The sequence below is a fragment of the Theropithecus gelada genome, chromosome 7b (assembly GCF_003255815.1).
Source record: "Theropithecus gelada isolate Dixy chromosome 7b, Tgel_1.0, whole genome shotgun sequence".
Lineage (NCBI taxonomy): Eukaryota > Metazoa > Chordata > Mammalia > Primates > Cercopithecidae > Theropithecus > Theropithecus gelada.
In genome coordinates, this window is record NC_037675.1 from 36753996 (window position 1) to 36767358 (window position 13363).

Consider the following 13363-nt stretch of genomic DNA (forward strand, 5'->3'; position numbering starts at 1 on the left):
TGGCTGAGAGTTTTTATCCTAAATGGGTGTTGGATTTTGCCAAATGCTTTTCTGCATCTATGAATGTGATCATATGGCTTTTCTTCTTTAGCCTGCTGATGAGATGAATTGCATTAGGGTAATGCAGTACTCCTCAAAAGAATTAGGAAGTATTCCTTCTGCTTCTATTTTTTGAGAGAAATTGTGGAGAATTATTTCTTTCTTAAATGTTCAGTAGAATTCACCATCTGGGCCTGGTGCTTTCTAATTTGGAAGGTTGTTAGTTATTGATTCAATTTCATTAATACATATCAGGTTGTTCAGATTATCTAGTTCTTCTTGTATGAGTTTTGGGAGATTGTACCTTTCAAGTAATTGGTCTATTTCTTTTAGGTTATCAAATTTAATTCTTTTATCAGTAAATAAAAGGATCATAAAAACAGATACATAGACCAATGGAGCAGAACAGAGAACCCAGAAACAAATCTACACTTCTGCAGTGAACTCATTTTCAATAAAAATGCCAAGAACATACACTGGAGAAAGGACAGTATCTTCAATAAATGGTGCTGGGATAACTGGATATCCATATGCAGAAGAATGAAACTTGATCCCTATCTTTCTCCATATGCAGAAATCAAATCAAAATGGATTAAAGACTTAAATCTAAGATCTCAAACTATGACACTGAAAGAAAACTTTGGGGAAACTCTCCAGGACAACGAAGTGGACAAAGACTTCTTAAATAATATCCACAGGCCACCAAAGTAAAAATGGACAAATGAGATGAGATCATGTTAAAAACCTTCTGCACAGCAAAGTAAATGGTCAACAAAGTGAAGAGACGACCCACAGAATGGGAAAAAACACTTGCAAAGTATGCATCTGACAAGGGATTAATAACTAGAATACACAAGGGGCTCAAACAACTCTACAGGAAAAAATTTAATAATCCAATTAAAAATGGACAAAAGATCTGATACACATTTCTCAAGAGAAGACATACAAATGACAAACAGGTATATGAAAAGGTGCTCTACATAACTGATAATCAGAGAAATGCAAATCAAAACTACAATGAGATATCTCACCCCAGTCAAAATGGCTTTTATCCAAAAGACAGGCAATAACAAATGCTGGCCAGAATGTGAAGAAAAGGGAACCCTCACATACTGTTGGTAAGAATGTAAGTTAGTACAACCACTATGGAGAACAGTTTGGAGATTTCTCAAAAAACTAGAAATAGAGCTACCAATTCAGCAATCCCACTCCTGGGTATATAGCCAAAAGAAAGGAAATCAGTTTATCAAAGAGATATCTGCACTCCCACATTTACTGCAACACTATTTACAATAGCCAAGATATGGAAGCAACCTAAGTATCCATCAACAGATGAATGGATAAAGGATATGTGGTATATATACACAATAAAGTATTATTCAACCATAAAAAAGAATGAGATCCTGACATGAGGTCATTATGTTAAGTGAAATAAGCCAGGCACAGAAAGACAAACATCACATGCTCTCACTTACCTGTGGGAGCTAAAAATTAAAACAACTGAATTCATGGAGATAGAGAGTAGAAGGATAGTTACTAGAGGCTTGGAAGTATAGTGGGGGAAAGGGTAAGTGCAGATGGTTAATGGGTACAAAAAAAAAAAAAGAATGAATGAGACCTAGTATTTGCTAGTACAACAAGGTGACTATAGCAAAAAATAATTTAATTGTAAATTTAAAAATAACTAAAAGAATATACTTGGATGGTTTGAAACACAAAGAATAAATGTCTGAGGTAATGAATACCCCATTTACACTGATGTGATCAGTACGCATTGCATGCCTGTATCAAAATATCTCATGTATCCCATAAATATATATACGTACTGTATACTCACAAAAATTAAAAATAAAACAAATAATAATAATAAAAGGATCACTGCTAATGGTTCTTCTTTCATTTCTGGTATTAATAATTGGTATCTTATTTTTTTCTTATTTAACTTAGCTAGAGATTTATTGGTTTTGTTGATATTTTCTAAGACCCAACTTTCAGTTTTGTTGATTTTTCTCTAGTGATTTCCTGTTTTCAACTTCCCAGTTTTCTGCTCTAATTTTTATTATTTCTTTTCTTCTACTTACTTTGGATTTGTGTTTTTCAAGTTTCCTATGGTGGAAGCTTAGATTACTGGTTTTAGATCTTTCTTCTCTAGTAATATATACTTTCAATACTGTACACTTTCCTCTAAGCACAGCTTTCACTGCCCACAAATTTTGATGTTATATTTTCATTTAGTTCAAAATATTCTACAATTTCTCTTGAAACATCTTCGAGCTGTGCGTTATTTAGAAGTGTGTCGTTTAATCTCCAAGTATTTTAGAGTTTTCCAACTTTTTCCGTCATTGATTTATAGTTAAATCCATTGCAGTCAGAGGGTATATTTTGTATGATTTCTATTCCTTTTAGTTTATTAAGACATGTTTTATGACCCAGAATGTGGTCTTGGTGAATGTTTTGCATGAGTTTGAGAAGAATGAGTATAATCACTGCTGGATTAAGCAATTTATAGATGTCATAATTGGATCAAGTTGACTGATAGTGCTATTCACTTCATTTATGTCCTCACTGATTTTCTGCCTGCTGGATCTCTCCATTACTGATAGAAAGATGTTAAATATCCAACCACAGTACCATTACTTTTTGTATTTCTCTGGGCAGATTTATCAGTTTTTGCCTCATGTATTTTGATACTCTGTTGTCAGTGAATACACATTAAGGATTAGTATGTCTTCTTGGAGAATTAATCATCTTTTATTTTATTTTTTTTGAAATGGAGTCTTGCTCTGTTGCCCAGGCTGGAGTGCAGTAGCATGATCTCAGCTCACTGCAACCTCTGCCTCCTGTGCTCAAGCAATTCTCCTGCCTCGGTCTCCCGAGTAGCTGGGACTACAGGCATGTGCCAATAAGCCCGGCTAAGTTTTTGTATTTTTAGTAGAGACAGGGTTCCACCATGTTGGCCAGGCTGGTCTCAAACTCCTGACCTCAGGTGATCCACCCTCCTTGGCCTCCCAAAGTGCTGGGATTACAGGCGTGAGCCACCACGCCTGGCCAGAATTAATCATCTTTATGTAACACCCCTCTTTATTCTTGATAATTCTCCTTGTTCTAAAGTCTGCTTCGTCTGAAATTAACATAGTCATATCATGCACTGCATAATGATGTTTCGGTCACCAACAGACTGCATGTATGATGGTGGTCCTTACGGATAATACTCTATTTTTACTGTAGATTTGATATTTATAATACTCTATTTTAGCTGTAGAGATTATAATACTTTATTTTTACTGTACCATTTCTATGTTTAGATATGCTTAGATACACAAATATTTACCACTGTATTATAATTGCCTACAATATTCGGTACAGTTACATGGTGTACAGGTTTGCAGCCTAGAAGCAACAGGCTACACCATACAGCCTAGGTATGTAGTAGACTATGTAACCTAGGTTTCTGTAATACATTCTATGATGTTTGCACAATGAAGAAATCGCCTACTGATGCATGTCTCAGAATATATCCCTTATTTGTCCTTCAAAAGTGAAGGAGAGGCTGGATCTAAAACTCCAGGTTGGTGAATTTTCTTCTCTCACTGTTTTAATAAATGAAGTCTAGTAATGTGGAAAGTAGAGAGCAAAGGAAAAAGGAATAAAATGAGATTGGAAAAGTGGGCAGAGGCCTAATCATGCAGGGCCTTATAAAAATCATGGTAAGATTTTCAATTTTATCCCAAGAGCAATAAAAGACCACTGAAAAATATAAGCAAAAAAGTGACATCAATTTGAAATTATTCTTAATACCACTATGACAATAAGGTAGAAAACGGATCTGGAGGTTGTGAAAAACTGATGCAGGGAAGTTAGGAAACTCGTGCAGCAATGTAGACGTAATGGTGTACTGGACCAAGGTAGCCGCAGTGGAAATGTAAAGAAGTGAAGAAAGGTGACAGATACTTAGCTCAAGATATAATCATCAGGATATGATGATTCAATCAGAGTTTGGGGATATAGGAGAGAGTCAGAAGAGTTGAAGCTAATTCCCAGACTTCTAGCTTGAGCAACTCGGTTATTCTCTATCCCCACGATTCGTCCTTTACCCCTGGTCCTGACTTTACATTAATAAAGCTACCCACTTCAGGTTCCACTAGTTTCTTCTTAAATTCACAGTACTCAACATTTCCAAATTAATCTCTAAAAACAGTTTTATCAGGTTACTCCCTTCTCAATAACGAGGAGGAATCTAAAGTTTTTTGTGTTTACAGGATTATTCGGAAGTTATTTTTCAGCTTTTACGTGCAATACGCAAAAGGGAATAGTGAGAAATTATACCAGAAAAATCCATTAAGATAAATCAGATTAGTCCCAATACTATAGTAACACTAGAGCATATGGATATTAATTTGTCAGTCTCAGAAGGTCATGAACTTTTATTTTATTTTTTTAAGAGTCTCGCTCTGTAGCCCAGGCTGGAGTGCAGTGGCGTGATCTTGGCTTACTGCAAGCTCCGCCTCCCAGGTTCACGCCATCCTCCTGCCTCAGCCTCCCGAGTAGTTGGGAATACAGGCACACACGCCACGCCTGGCTAATTTTTGGTCAGGAACTTTTTGAGAATAGGAAATAAACTGCACTTAAAATTGATTTTGGCAACAAGTATATAAAATTGAAGTGAGCGGGCCAGGTGTGGTGGCCCACTCCTATAATCCCAGTACTTCGGGAGGCCCAGGCAGGTGGACTGCTTGAGGCCAGGAGTTCAAGACCAGCCTGGCCAACATGGTGAAATCCCCTCTCTACTAGAATACAAAAATTAGCCAGGCATAGTGGCAGGCCTGTAATCCCAGCTACTCAGGAAGCTGAGGCAGGAGAATTGCTGGAACTCAGAAGTCAGAGGTTGCAGTGAGCTGAGATGGTGCCACTGCACTCCAGTGTGGGTGACAGAGCAAGACTCCATCTCAAAATAAAAAAAAAAAAATTGATGAGAGCAGCCACTCTTCAAGTCTCTTGGATATATACCTGTGAATGGGATTGCTGGGTCATATAATTTTAACTTTAAAGGAACTGATTTCCAGAGTGTTTTTCAAAGTAGTTGTACCATTTTACATGCCCACTAGCAATATATAAGGATTCCAATTTCTCCACCTCCTCACCAACACTTAATATTCGTATTTTGATAAACAATAGCCATCCTAGTGGGTGGGTGTAAAGTGGCATCTTATTGTGATTTTCATTTGCATTTCTCTGATAGCTAGTGTTTTCGAGCATGTGCTTATTGGCCATTTGTGTATCTTCTTTAGAGAAATGTCCATTCAAATCCTTTGTCCATTTTTAATTGGGTTGTCTTTTTACCCTATATTTTTAAAGTCTAAAGTTAATGCAATAACACCAGCTCTCTACTTCACCCTGAACAAGTATTTGAGAATATTTATACTCTCACTAAACTCTTTCTGAACTATATATTATGAATGACCAGTATTTAACTTCTACCCTTCAATTCCAAAATTACTATATTCAGATAATATTTATTTAGATTTACCTACACATTTACCACATTCTTTGATTATTTATCCTTCTTACATCTCAGACTTTAATTTTGGGGTAATTTCCTTTCCTGACATATTCTTTTAGAAGTTATATCATTAAGGTCAATCCACAGTTGTCTTGTTTTACCCTCCATTTTGAAAGTTTGGTCAGTACACAATTCTAAAATGATAGTTATTTTTCCTTAGCACTTTGAAGATATTATCCTGCTGTTCTGTCTTCATTGTCAGTGGTGAGAACACTGTTTTCAGCATAACTGTTTTTTTTCTGAAAGATTATGTATTTTTTCTCTTTGCAGCCTTTATGGTCTTTTCTGTCTTTCCATTCTGCTATGTCACTGCAGTGTGGTTAAGTATGGGTTTCTACTTACTTATTTGGTATACTATATGCTTCCATTCCTATAGACTCATAGCTTTAATACATTCTCTGTCATTCTTGAAATACTGCCTCTCCTTCAATCTCTCCTTCTGGTATTCCAACTAGACACATCAGACCCTCATCCTGTTCTACAAATTTCTTACCCTCTCCTTCACATTTCCCATCTCAATGTCCTGGGTAATTTCCTCAAATTTCTAATCCAAGTTACCGATTCTCTCTTTATTTATATCTTATGTGTTGTTTAATACTGTTTTTTTTTTCTTTCAGGAATTATATTTTTATTTCTCAAAGTTCTATTTGGTTCCTTTTAATCATTGTAATGAGCTTATCATTTTCCTCTTTAAACATTTCAAACATGGTTATTTTATTGGTTACAAAATTGGTTATTTTATTCCAATATTAGGGATTAAAATCTTAAGGAATCTCAATCTCTCTCTCTTTTTTGCTAACTCATTTATATAATTTGTTTCCATGTTTATTGAATAATCTTTGTGAACTCATATTTGGTTGATTCTAATCTGTGGAATTTCTGGAGGCCTAATTGAGAGTGAATTACTCCAGAGGTAATTTGTGTCTGCTTGCACAATTTCCAGGAAGCATTACTGACCTGAAATTAACTTGTATCCTTGTCAAGATAACCAATTTAACATGGAAGTCTTCAATTCAGTCCTCCAACCTTGAAGCTTGCTCAAGTCTTAGTCTGGATCCCAGAAGTGATTATCAGCAATTTGCTTCAAGATCATCCCACTTTTCCAGTGTGCTTACTGCTCATCACTCCATTTTCTGCTCATAGTTTTGTTTATTTTGGTCAAGGAAGTGAGTAAGGAGAGTCTTACAGGTTTCTCTGTTTGCAAACCAGTGGTGCGACAAAATGCTAGCAAGAATATCTAATAGTTCCAGAATATCAAGTTCACTATGTTGCTGGCAATACGAGTCATCTAATGACTTTTTAAAAAGCCTCTTTCTTCTCAATTTTTTATTAAGAAAATTTTCAAATGTAGAAAAAATTAAAAGGTGGTGAGGCGTGGTGGCTTGCACCTATAATCCCAGCACTTTGGGAGGCTGAGGAGGGCGGATTACTCGAGGTCAAGAGTTCAAGACCAGCCTGGCCAACATGGTGAAACCCCATCTCTACTAAAAATACAAAAATTAGCCAGGCATGCTGGTGTGCACCTATAGTCCCAGCTACTCTACTTGGGAGGCTAAGGCAGGAGAATCTCTTGAAGCTGGGAGGTTGCAGTGAGCCAAGATCACGCCACTGCACTCCAGCCTGGGTGACACAGTGAGACTGTGTCTCAAAAAAAAAAAGACTATTGCAATGTAAACAGGTATACTTCCACCTAGATTCAACTGCTTAGCATTTTGCCATATTTGCTTTATATTTGTGTGTACATTTTTGCTGAAGTATTTGAAAGTAAGCTGCAGATACCATGAGTCTTCACCCCTAAATATTTCAGGATTCATCTACAGGTAAGATCATCCTCCTATATACCAACACCATTATCACACCTAAAAAAATTTACTCAAATTCCATAATATCATCTGATATTCAATCCATATTCAAAGTTACCAAGATATCCCAAAATAATTTTTATAACATTTTCCAAACAAGGATTCCATCAGAGTTCATATATTGCATCTGGTTATTGTCTCTTGAGCCTAAAACAGATCCCACCTCAACTTTTTAAAAATGATACTGTGCTTTTGAAGAGGCTAGACCAGTTGTCTCATAAAATGTACTACATTCTAATTTTGTTCAATTATTTTCTCTTGGAGTCATTTAATTTGTTCTTCTATCTCCTATATATACTATAAACTAGAAGTTAGGTATAATGGTTTGATTCCAGATCCCTCCATTGTAAAGGTATATTTATCCTTTGCAAATATAAATAATCTGTAAGATAGTCCTTGGCAACAAGTGAATATCCTCTTCCCAAGCAATCCTTTACTTATTAATGTTTTTGATATCTACTAATGATCCTTGCTTAAATCTATTAAGGCTACAAAGGTTCCTCTCTTTAGAGGGCAAATTAATTTCAAACCCTACAGACTTAACCTATAGATATACTTGCATATATGCACAAAATATAGAAGAATACATAAGTATATTCTATACTTTTTTTTTTTTTTTTTGAGATGGAGTTTCGCTCTTGTTGCCCAAGCTGGAGTGCAATGGTGCGATCTCGGCCCACTGCAACCTCTGCCTCCCGGGTTCAAGCAATTCTCCTGCCTCAGCCTCCCGAGTAGCTGGGATTACAGGCACACGCTACCACGCTGGCTAATTTTTTGTATTTTTAGTAGAAATGGGATTTCACCGTATTAGCCATGATAGTCTTGAACACCTGACCTCAGGTGATCCTCCTGCCTCGGCCTCCCAAAGTGCTGGGATTACAGGAATAAGCCACTGTGCCCAGCCTATTCTGCACCATTTTTAATAGCACAAAATTACAAAATGTATATTCATCTTCAGGAGATAGGTTAAATTATAGTACTTCCATGTAATTATGATATAGGAAGTTCAACTTTTTTTTTTTTTGAGACAAGAGTCTTGCTCTGCGGAGTGCAGTGGTACAATATTGGCTTACTGCAACCTCCGCCTCCTGGTTCAAGCAATTCTCTTGCCTCAGCCTCCTGAGTAGCAGGGTCTAGAGACTACAGGCGTGTACTAGCACGATCAGCTAATTTTTGTATTTTTAGTAGAGATGGGGTTTTACCATGTTGTCCAGGCTGGTCTCAAACCCCTGGCCTCAACTGATCCTCCTGCCTCGGCCTCCCAAAATGCTGGGATTACAGGTGTGAGCCACCGTGCCTGGCCAACATTTTTCTGATATATAATAATCTTTAAGATATATCATTATAGCTTGACTTCATCTCCTAACACTCTCTTCTTTCCTTACTCCTCCTCAAACACTCAAAAGCCCTAGAGCACATTCCTAGCTCTGGGACTTTCACTTTTCCTTCTGCCTGGAATGCACTTTCCCAATTCAGGTCTTTGTTCTTATAGGATAGAATAAGCTTTCCCTGACCTCCCTACTTAAAACAGTCCTATGTCCTTAGCTCCAACACTTTCTATTCCTTTATCCTGATTGACTTTTCTTCATAACTTTACTACCTCATGACATGTTTACTGGTTTATTTGCTTATTATATTTCTTCCCCAACACTAGAATTGTTAGCCCCGGTGGAATTTACTTGCTTTGTTCAGAACTATATCCTTAATGCATAGAACAGCAATTTTATAGCAAGTAGTTAAAGGAATTGTTTTTCATTCACATGTGTAAAGCCATGATTCACAAGATTGTATATGTTATGCTATAAGCCTGTATAGACATAAAGTATCTTTAGGATGCTCAAGAAACTGGTAATAGTGGTTGCCTCTAGTGAGGTGAAATGGGAGGGTGGGGAATACTGATGAGGGAGACTTACTACAATGTATACACTTAATCACAGTCTAAATTTTTAACCATGTACATTCATGAAGAACATAAAGGCTGGGCACAGAGGCTCACATCTGTAATCCTAGCACTTTGGGAGGCTGAGGTGGGTGGATCACCTAAAGTCAGGAGTTTGAGACCAGCCTGGCCAACATGGTGAAACTCTGTCTCCACTGAAAATACAAAAATTAGCCAGGCATGGTGGCACATGCCTGTAGTCCCAGCTACTTGGGAGGTTGTGGCAGGAGAATCGCTTGAACCCAGAAGCAGAGGTTGCAGTGAGCTGAGATCACGCCAGCCTGGGCAACAGAGCGAGACTCCATCCCAATAAATAAATAAATAAATAAATAAATAAAATGGATGTGTTTTTTTGTTTGTTTGTTTGTTTTTTTTTTTTGGAAACAGGGTCTCACTTTGTCATCCAGGCTGGAGTGCAGTGGTGTGATCTCAGCTCACTGCCACCTCAACCTCCTGGGCTCGAGAGATCTTCCTACCTCAGTCCACCAAGTAGCTGGCACTACAGGCATGTGCTAGCACACCCGGCTAACTTTTTTGTATTTTTTTGGTAGAGATAGAGTTTTGCCTTGTTGCCCAGGCTGGAAAAATTAATGTTAAACCCAGCACTTTGGGAGGCTGAGGTGGGTGGATCACTTGAGGTCAGGAGTTCAAGACCAGCCTGGCCAACATAGTTAAATCTCATCCCTACTAAAAATATAAAATCAGCTGGGTGTGGTGGTGTGTGCCTGTAATACCAGCTACTGAAGGCTGAGTCAGGAGAATCACTTGAACCCGGGAGGCAGACTGCAGTGAGCTGAGATTGCACCTCTGCACTCTAGCTTAGGTGACTCTGTCTCAGAAAGAAAAAAAAACACTAATGTTAAAAATTTTTAAAAATATGCCCAAAGAACATCCTAATTTAATCTGCTGCCTCTTTTTTGAACTTTATGCAGGTACCTTTCTCAACAAATTTTTAAGGCTTTAACTTTGTTTCATAGGCTTGTTCAGTTCAGACAAGGCTGTTTTGACATCAGTACAACTAGAAAGTAATCACCATGAGCTATGAAGTCAGCATGAATATTTTACTCATTAAATGCTATGTAAAAGACTACAAAGATATATGCCAACATGTTAACAATGATTACTTCTCATTAGACAGCTAACGGGTCTTTATGCTTCCCTAAATGTTACTTTCCACACTAAGCATAAATTACTTCTATAATCAGAAAAAAAAAATGTACTTTTTAAAAAAGATGAGATTTAAATAAAATAAAAATTTACACTTAAAAGAACAATTTCTTCTTTTTTTTTGAGATAGAGTCTCCCTCTGTTGCCCGAGGCTAGAGTGCAGTGGCTCGATGTCTGCTCACTGCAACTTTTGCCTCCCGGGTTCAAGCGATTCTCCTGCCTCAGCCTCCTGAGTAGCTGGGCTTACAGGCACATGCCACCACGCTCGGCTAATTTTTTTTGTATTTTTAGTAGAGACGGGGTTTCAGCATGTTGGTCAGGCTGGTCTTGAACTCCTGAGCTCATGATCCGCACGCCTCAGCCTCCCAAAGTGCTGGGATTACAGGCGTGAGCCACCGCACCCAGCCAACAATTTCTTCTTAATACACAAATATTTTCTACAATTGTGACATTAATATAAAATGAAGGAAGGCATTTCAAATATAATCATTTTCCTTAGGATTCCAAAAAGTAATTTTATAGTAAAATTCCCATTATATTCATTTTCATACTACAATAACTTTTTCCTTATGTATTGTCTTATTATTCTAGCTTGGAACATACAATCAATGTAATTCTATGCTTATTTTAAAAGCATAAGACAATTCTGAACGTGTTATCCTTTTAAAGGATTTTACATTAACCATGTATTTTAATTTTTAAAATCTTTACTCTCTTATTTTCTTTCTAGTTGTTTCTTCCTTTCAAACCATAATTCTTAACACTTTAGAACCTAATTTTTTATACAAGATGTATCCTTACAATAATGACTTTAAATTTCTCTAAAATTAAGTGTTTTTCACTGATTACCATTAAATACAGATACATTCCCATGGAAAATTCTCTTTCCATAGAAGCACTGATTGTAAACCCTGGAATAACTTCAGGCAATTTTGTTTCAGGAATGAGCAGTATTATCATTCCCACTACACAGCTGAAGTACTTAAAAAGCCTAGAAAAGGCTGGGTGCCATGGCTCGCACCTGTAATCTCAGCACTCTGGGAGGCCAAAGTGAGGGGACTACTTAAGGCCAGGAACTGAAGACCAGCCTGGGCAACATAGCAAGACCCTGTCTCTATGAAAAATAAAGTTAGCCTGGCATGGTGGCATGTGCCTATAGTCCCAGCTACTCAAGAGGCTCAGGGGAGGGATGAGGTAGGATCACTTTGAGCCCAGGAGTCCAGGGCTGCAGTGAGCTACGATCTAACAAAGGCAACAGAGTGAGATCTCTCTTTTAAAAAAAGCCTACAAACATTTGGTAGACTGTCCAGGCTTACCTAGCTATGTAGTGATCAAAGAGAAGTAAGAAAAGAGATTAGGAAAAAGCCCTCCTTGTTTCTCATTACAGTTCTCTTTCTACTATAATTCAGCCAAGTTTATAAACCTCTGAGAAAAAGGAATGAGATGGTAGCTAATTCCACAGTATGCTGTGCGATTTTATGCCCAGAAATTGTTTCCAACATTGTTCCTTTGTTGCTGTTTCCCAGGTTATAGAACGTTCTTCCATTTTTGTTAAAGGCAGCAAGAAACTCAGGAATAGACTCCATGTTGGCCTCAGCTGTCTGCCAGCAGAGAAAATGAGATTCTTGTTGGAAGTTCGTGAAACTAATCTACTATACAAATGTAGCACTGGAAATTAGCTACCCTAATTTTCCATATTTGTGAGCAAATTCCTTTAATGAAACTATACCAGTTAATGCTTGAGTTCTGTAAAGTGAATCACAGTTCTAATTCTTCAATTCTGTAAAATAACATTTTAAAATTACGGCTCTCTACAGTAAAACAAACCACATAATGTCTGATAAATCTTAATAGCATAAAGGGATAACATAGGATATAACAAGACTCTGAGTACTTCTGGAAAAACGGCTTTGCTATGGCAGTTTTTCATTTCACAACAATCAACTGGTAAGAAAAATGATATATTGATATAAATTGTTACCAGGGACTATAAATGTAGCGCCCTGTACCATTCTCATGATTTTCAAGAGTACATACCAACAGTTTTTTGCCGTACTATACTCCTCGCCTTTTCGGTTCCTGGAGAACCAGTGGTTGTTGCACTCCTCTGTCTCATTGGGGCTTGGCCAGGCTGATCACGACTCCATCCTCTAGAAAATGACTTGTCAACTGAAACTTTCTGAAATTCATGTCCAACTCCTAGAAATGTAGATTTTCAATCTCAGTATACTGTTACTTGATCAATAATATCTTCAAGTTATGTGTGCTACCTTGCCTCAGAGTCTTAGGTTTGCTTACATAAATTATAAAGTAGTAAGATAAAACGCTATGTACTGTAAGGCTTTTATGAGCTTCACTTTAGGTATAAATCATATCCAAAACTGATGCAGAATTTTAAAATTACACCATTAGCAATAAGCTATTAGAAATTCTCTGCCACCCACTTGCTTTGGAATAAAAATGAAACATTTAGACAAGAAAAAAAGACAGGAAATGTGCTAAACAAAACCCATCCTGCGGTGATGGTTACTAAATCTCTAATCTGCCAATAATAGCCACTTGGGAAATATAGTCCAGGAGAAAGTAGTTTGAGCACATAATACCCTGGACAAAAGTATGAAATGTAACTTAGATGTAAACTCTAGCTAACAACTAATATTTAACCATGTAAAATACTGGCTGGGTGTAGTAGCTCACACCTGTAATCCCAGCACTTTGGGAGGTGGAGGTGGGCAAATTGTTTGAGCCCAGGAATTCGAGACTAGCCTGGATAATATGGTGAAACCATGTCGCTAC

General features: G+C 37.3%; 1 protein-coding gene across 12 annotated transcripts in view; it reads right to left on the minus strand.

Moving 5' to 3' along the window:
- Window positions 1-13363, minus strand: part of RALGAPA1 (Ral GTPase activating protein catalytic alpha subunit 1) — a 278210-nt gene that overhangs the window by 175425 nt on the left and 89422 nt on the right. For all 12 annotated transcript variants that reach the window (XM_025392196.1, XM_025392200.1, XM_025392190.1 and 9 more), the window contains exon 16: window positions 12605-12766. In XM_025392196.1, the coding sequence (XP_025247981.1) occupies window positions 12605-12766 (162 nt within the window). The remainder of the gene's footprint in view (window positions 1-12604; window positions 12767-13363) is intronic.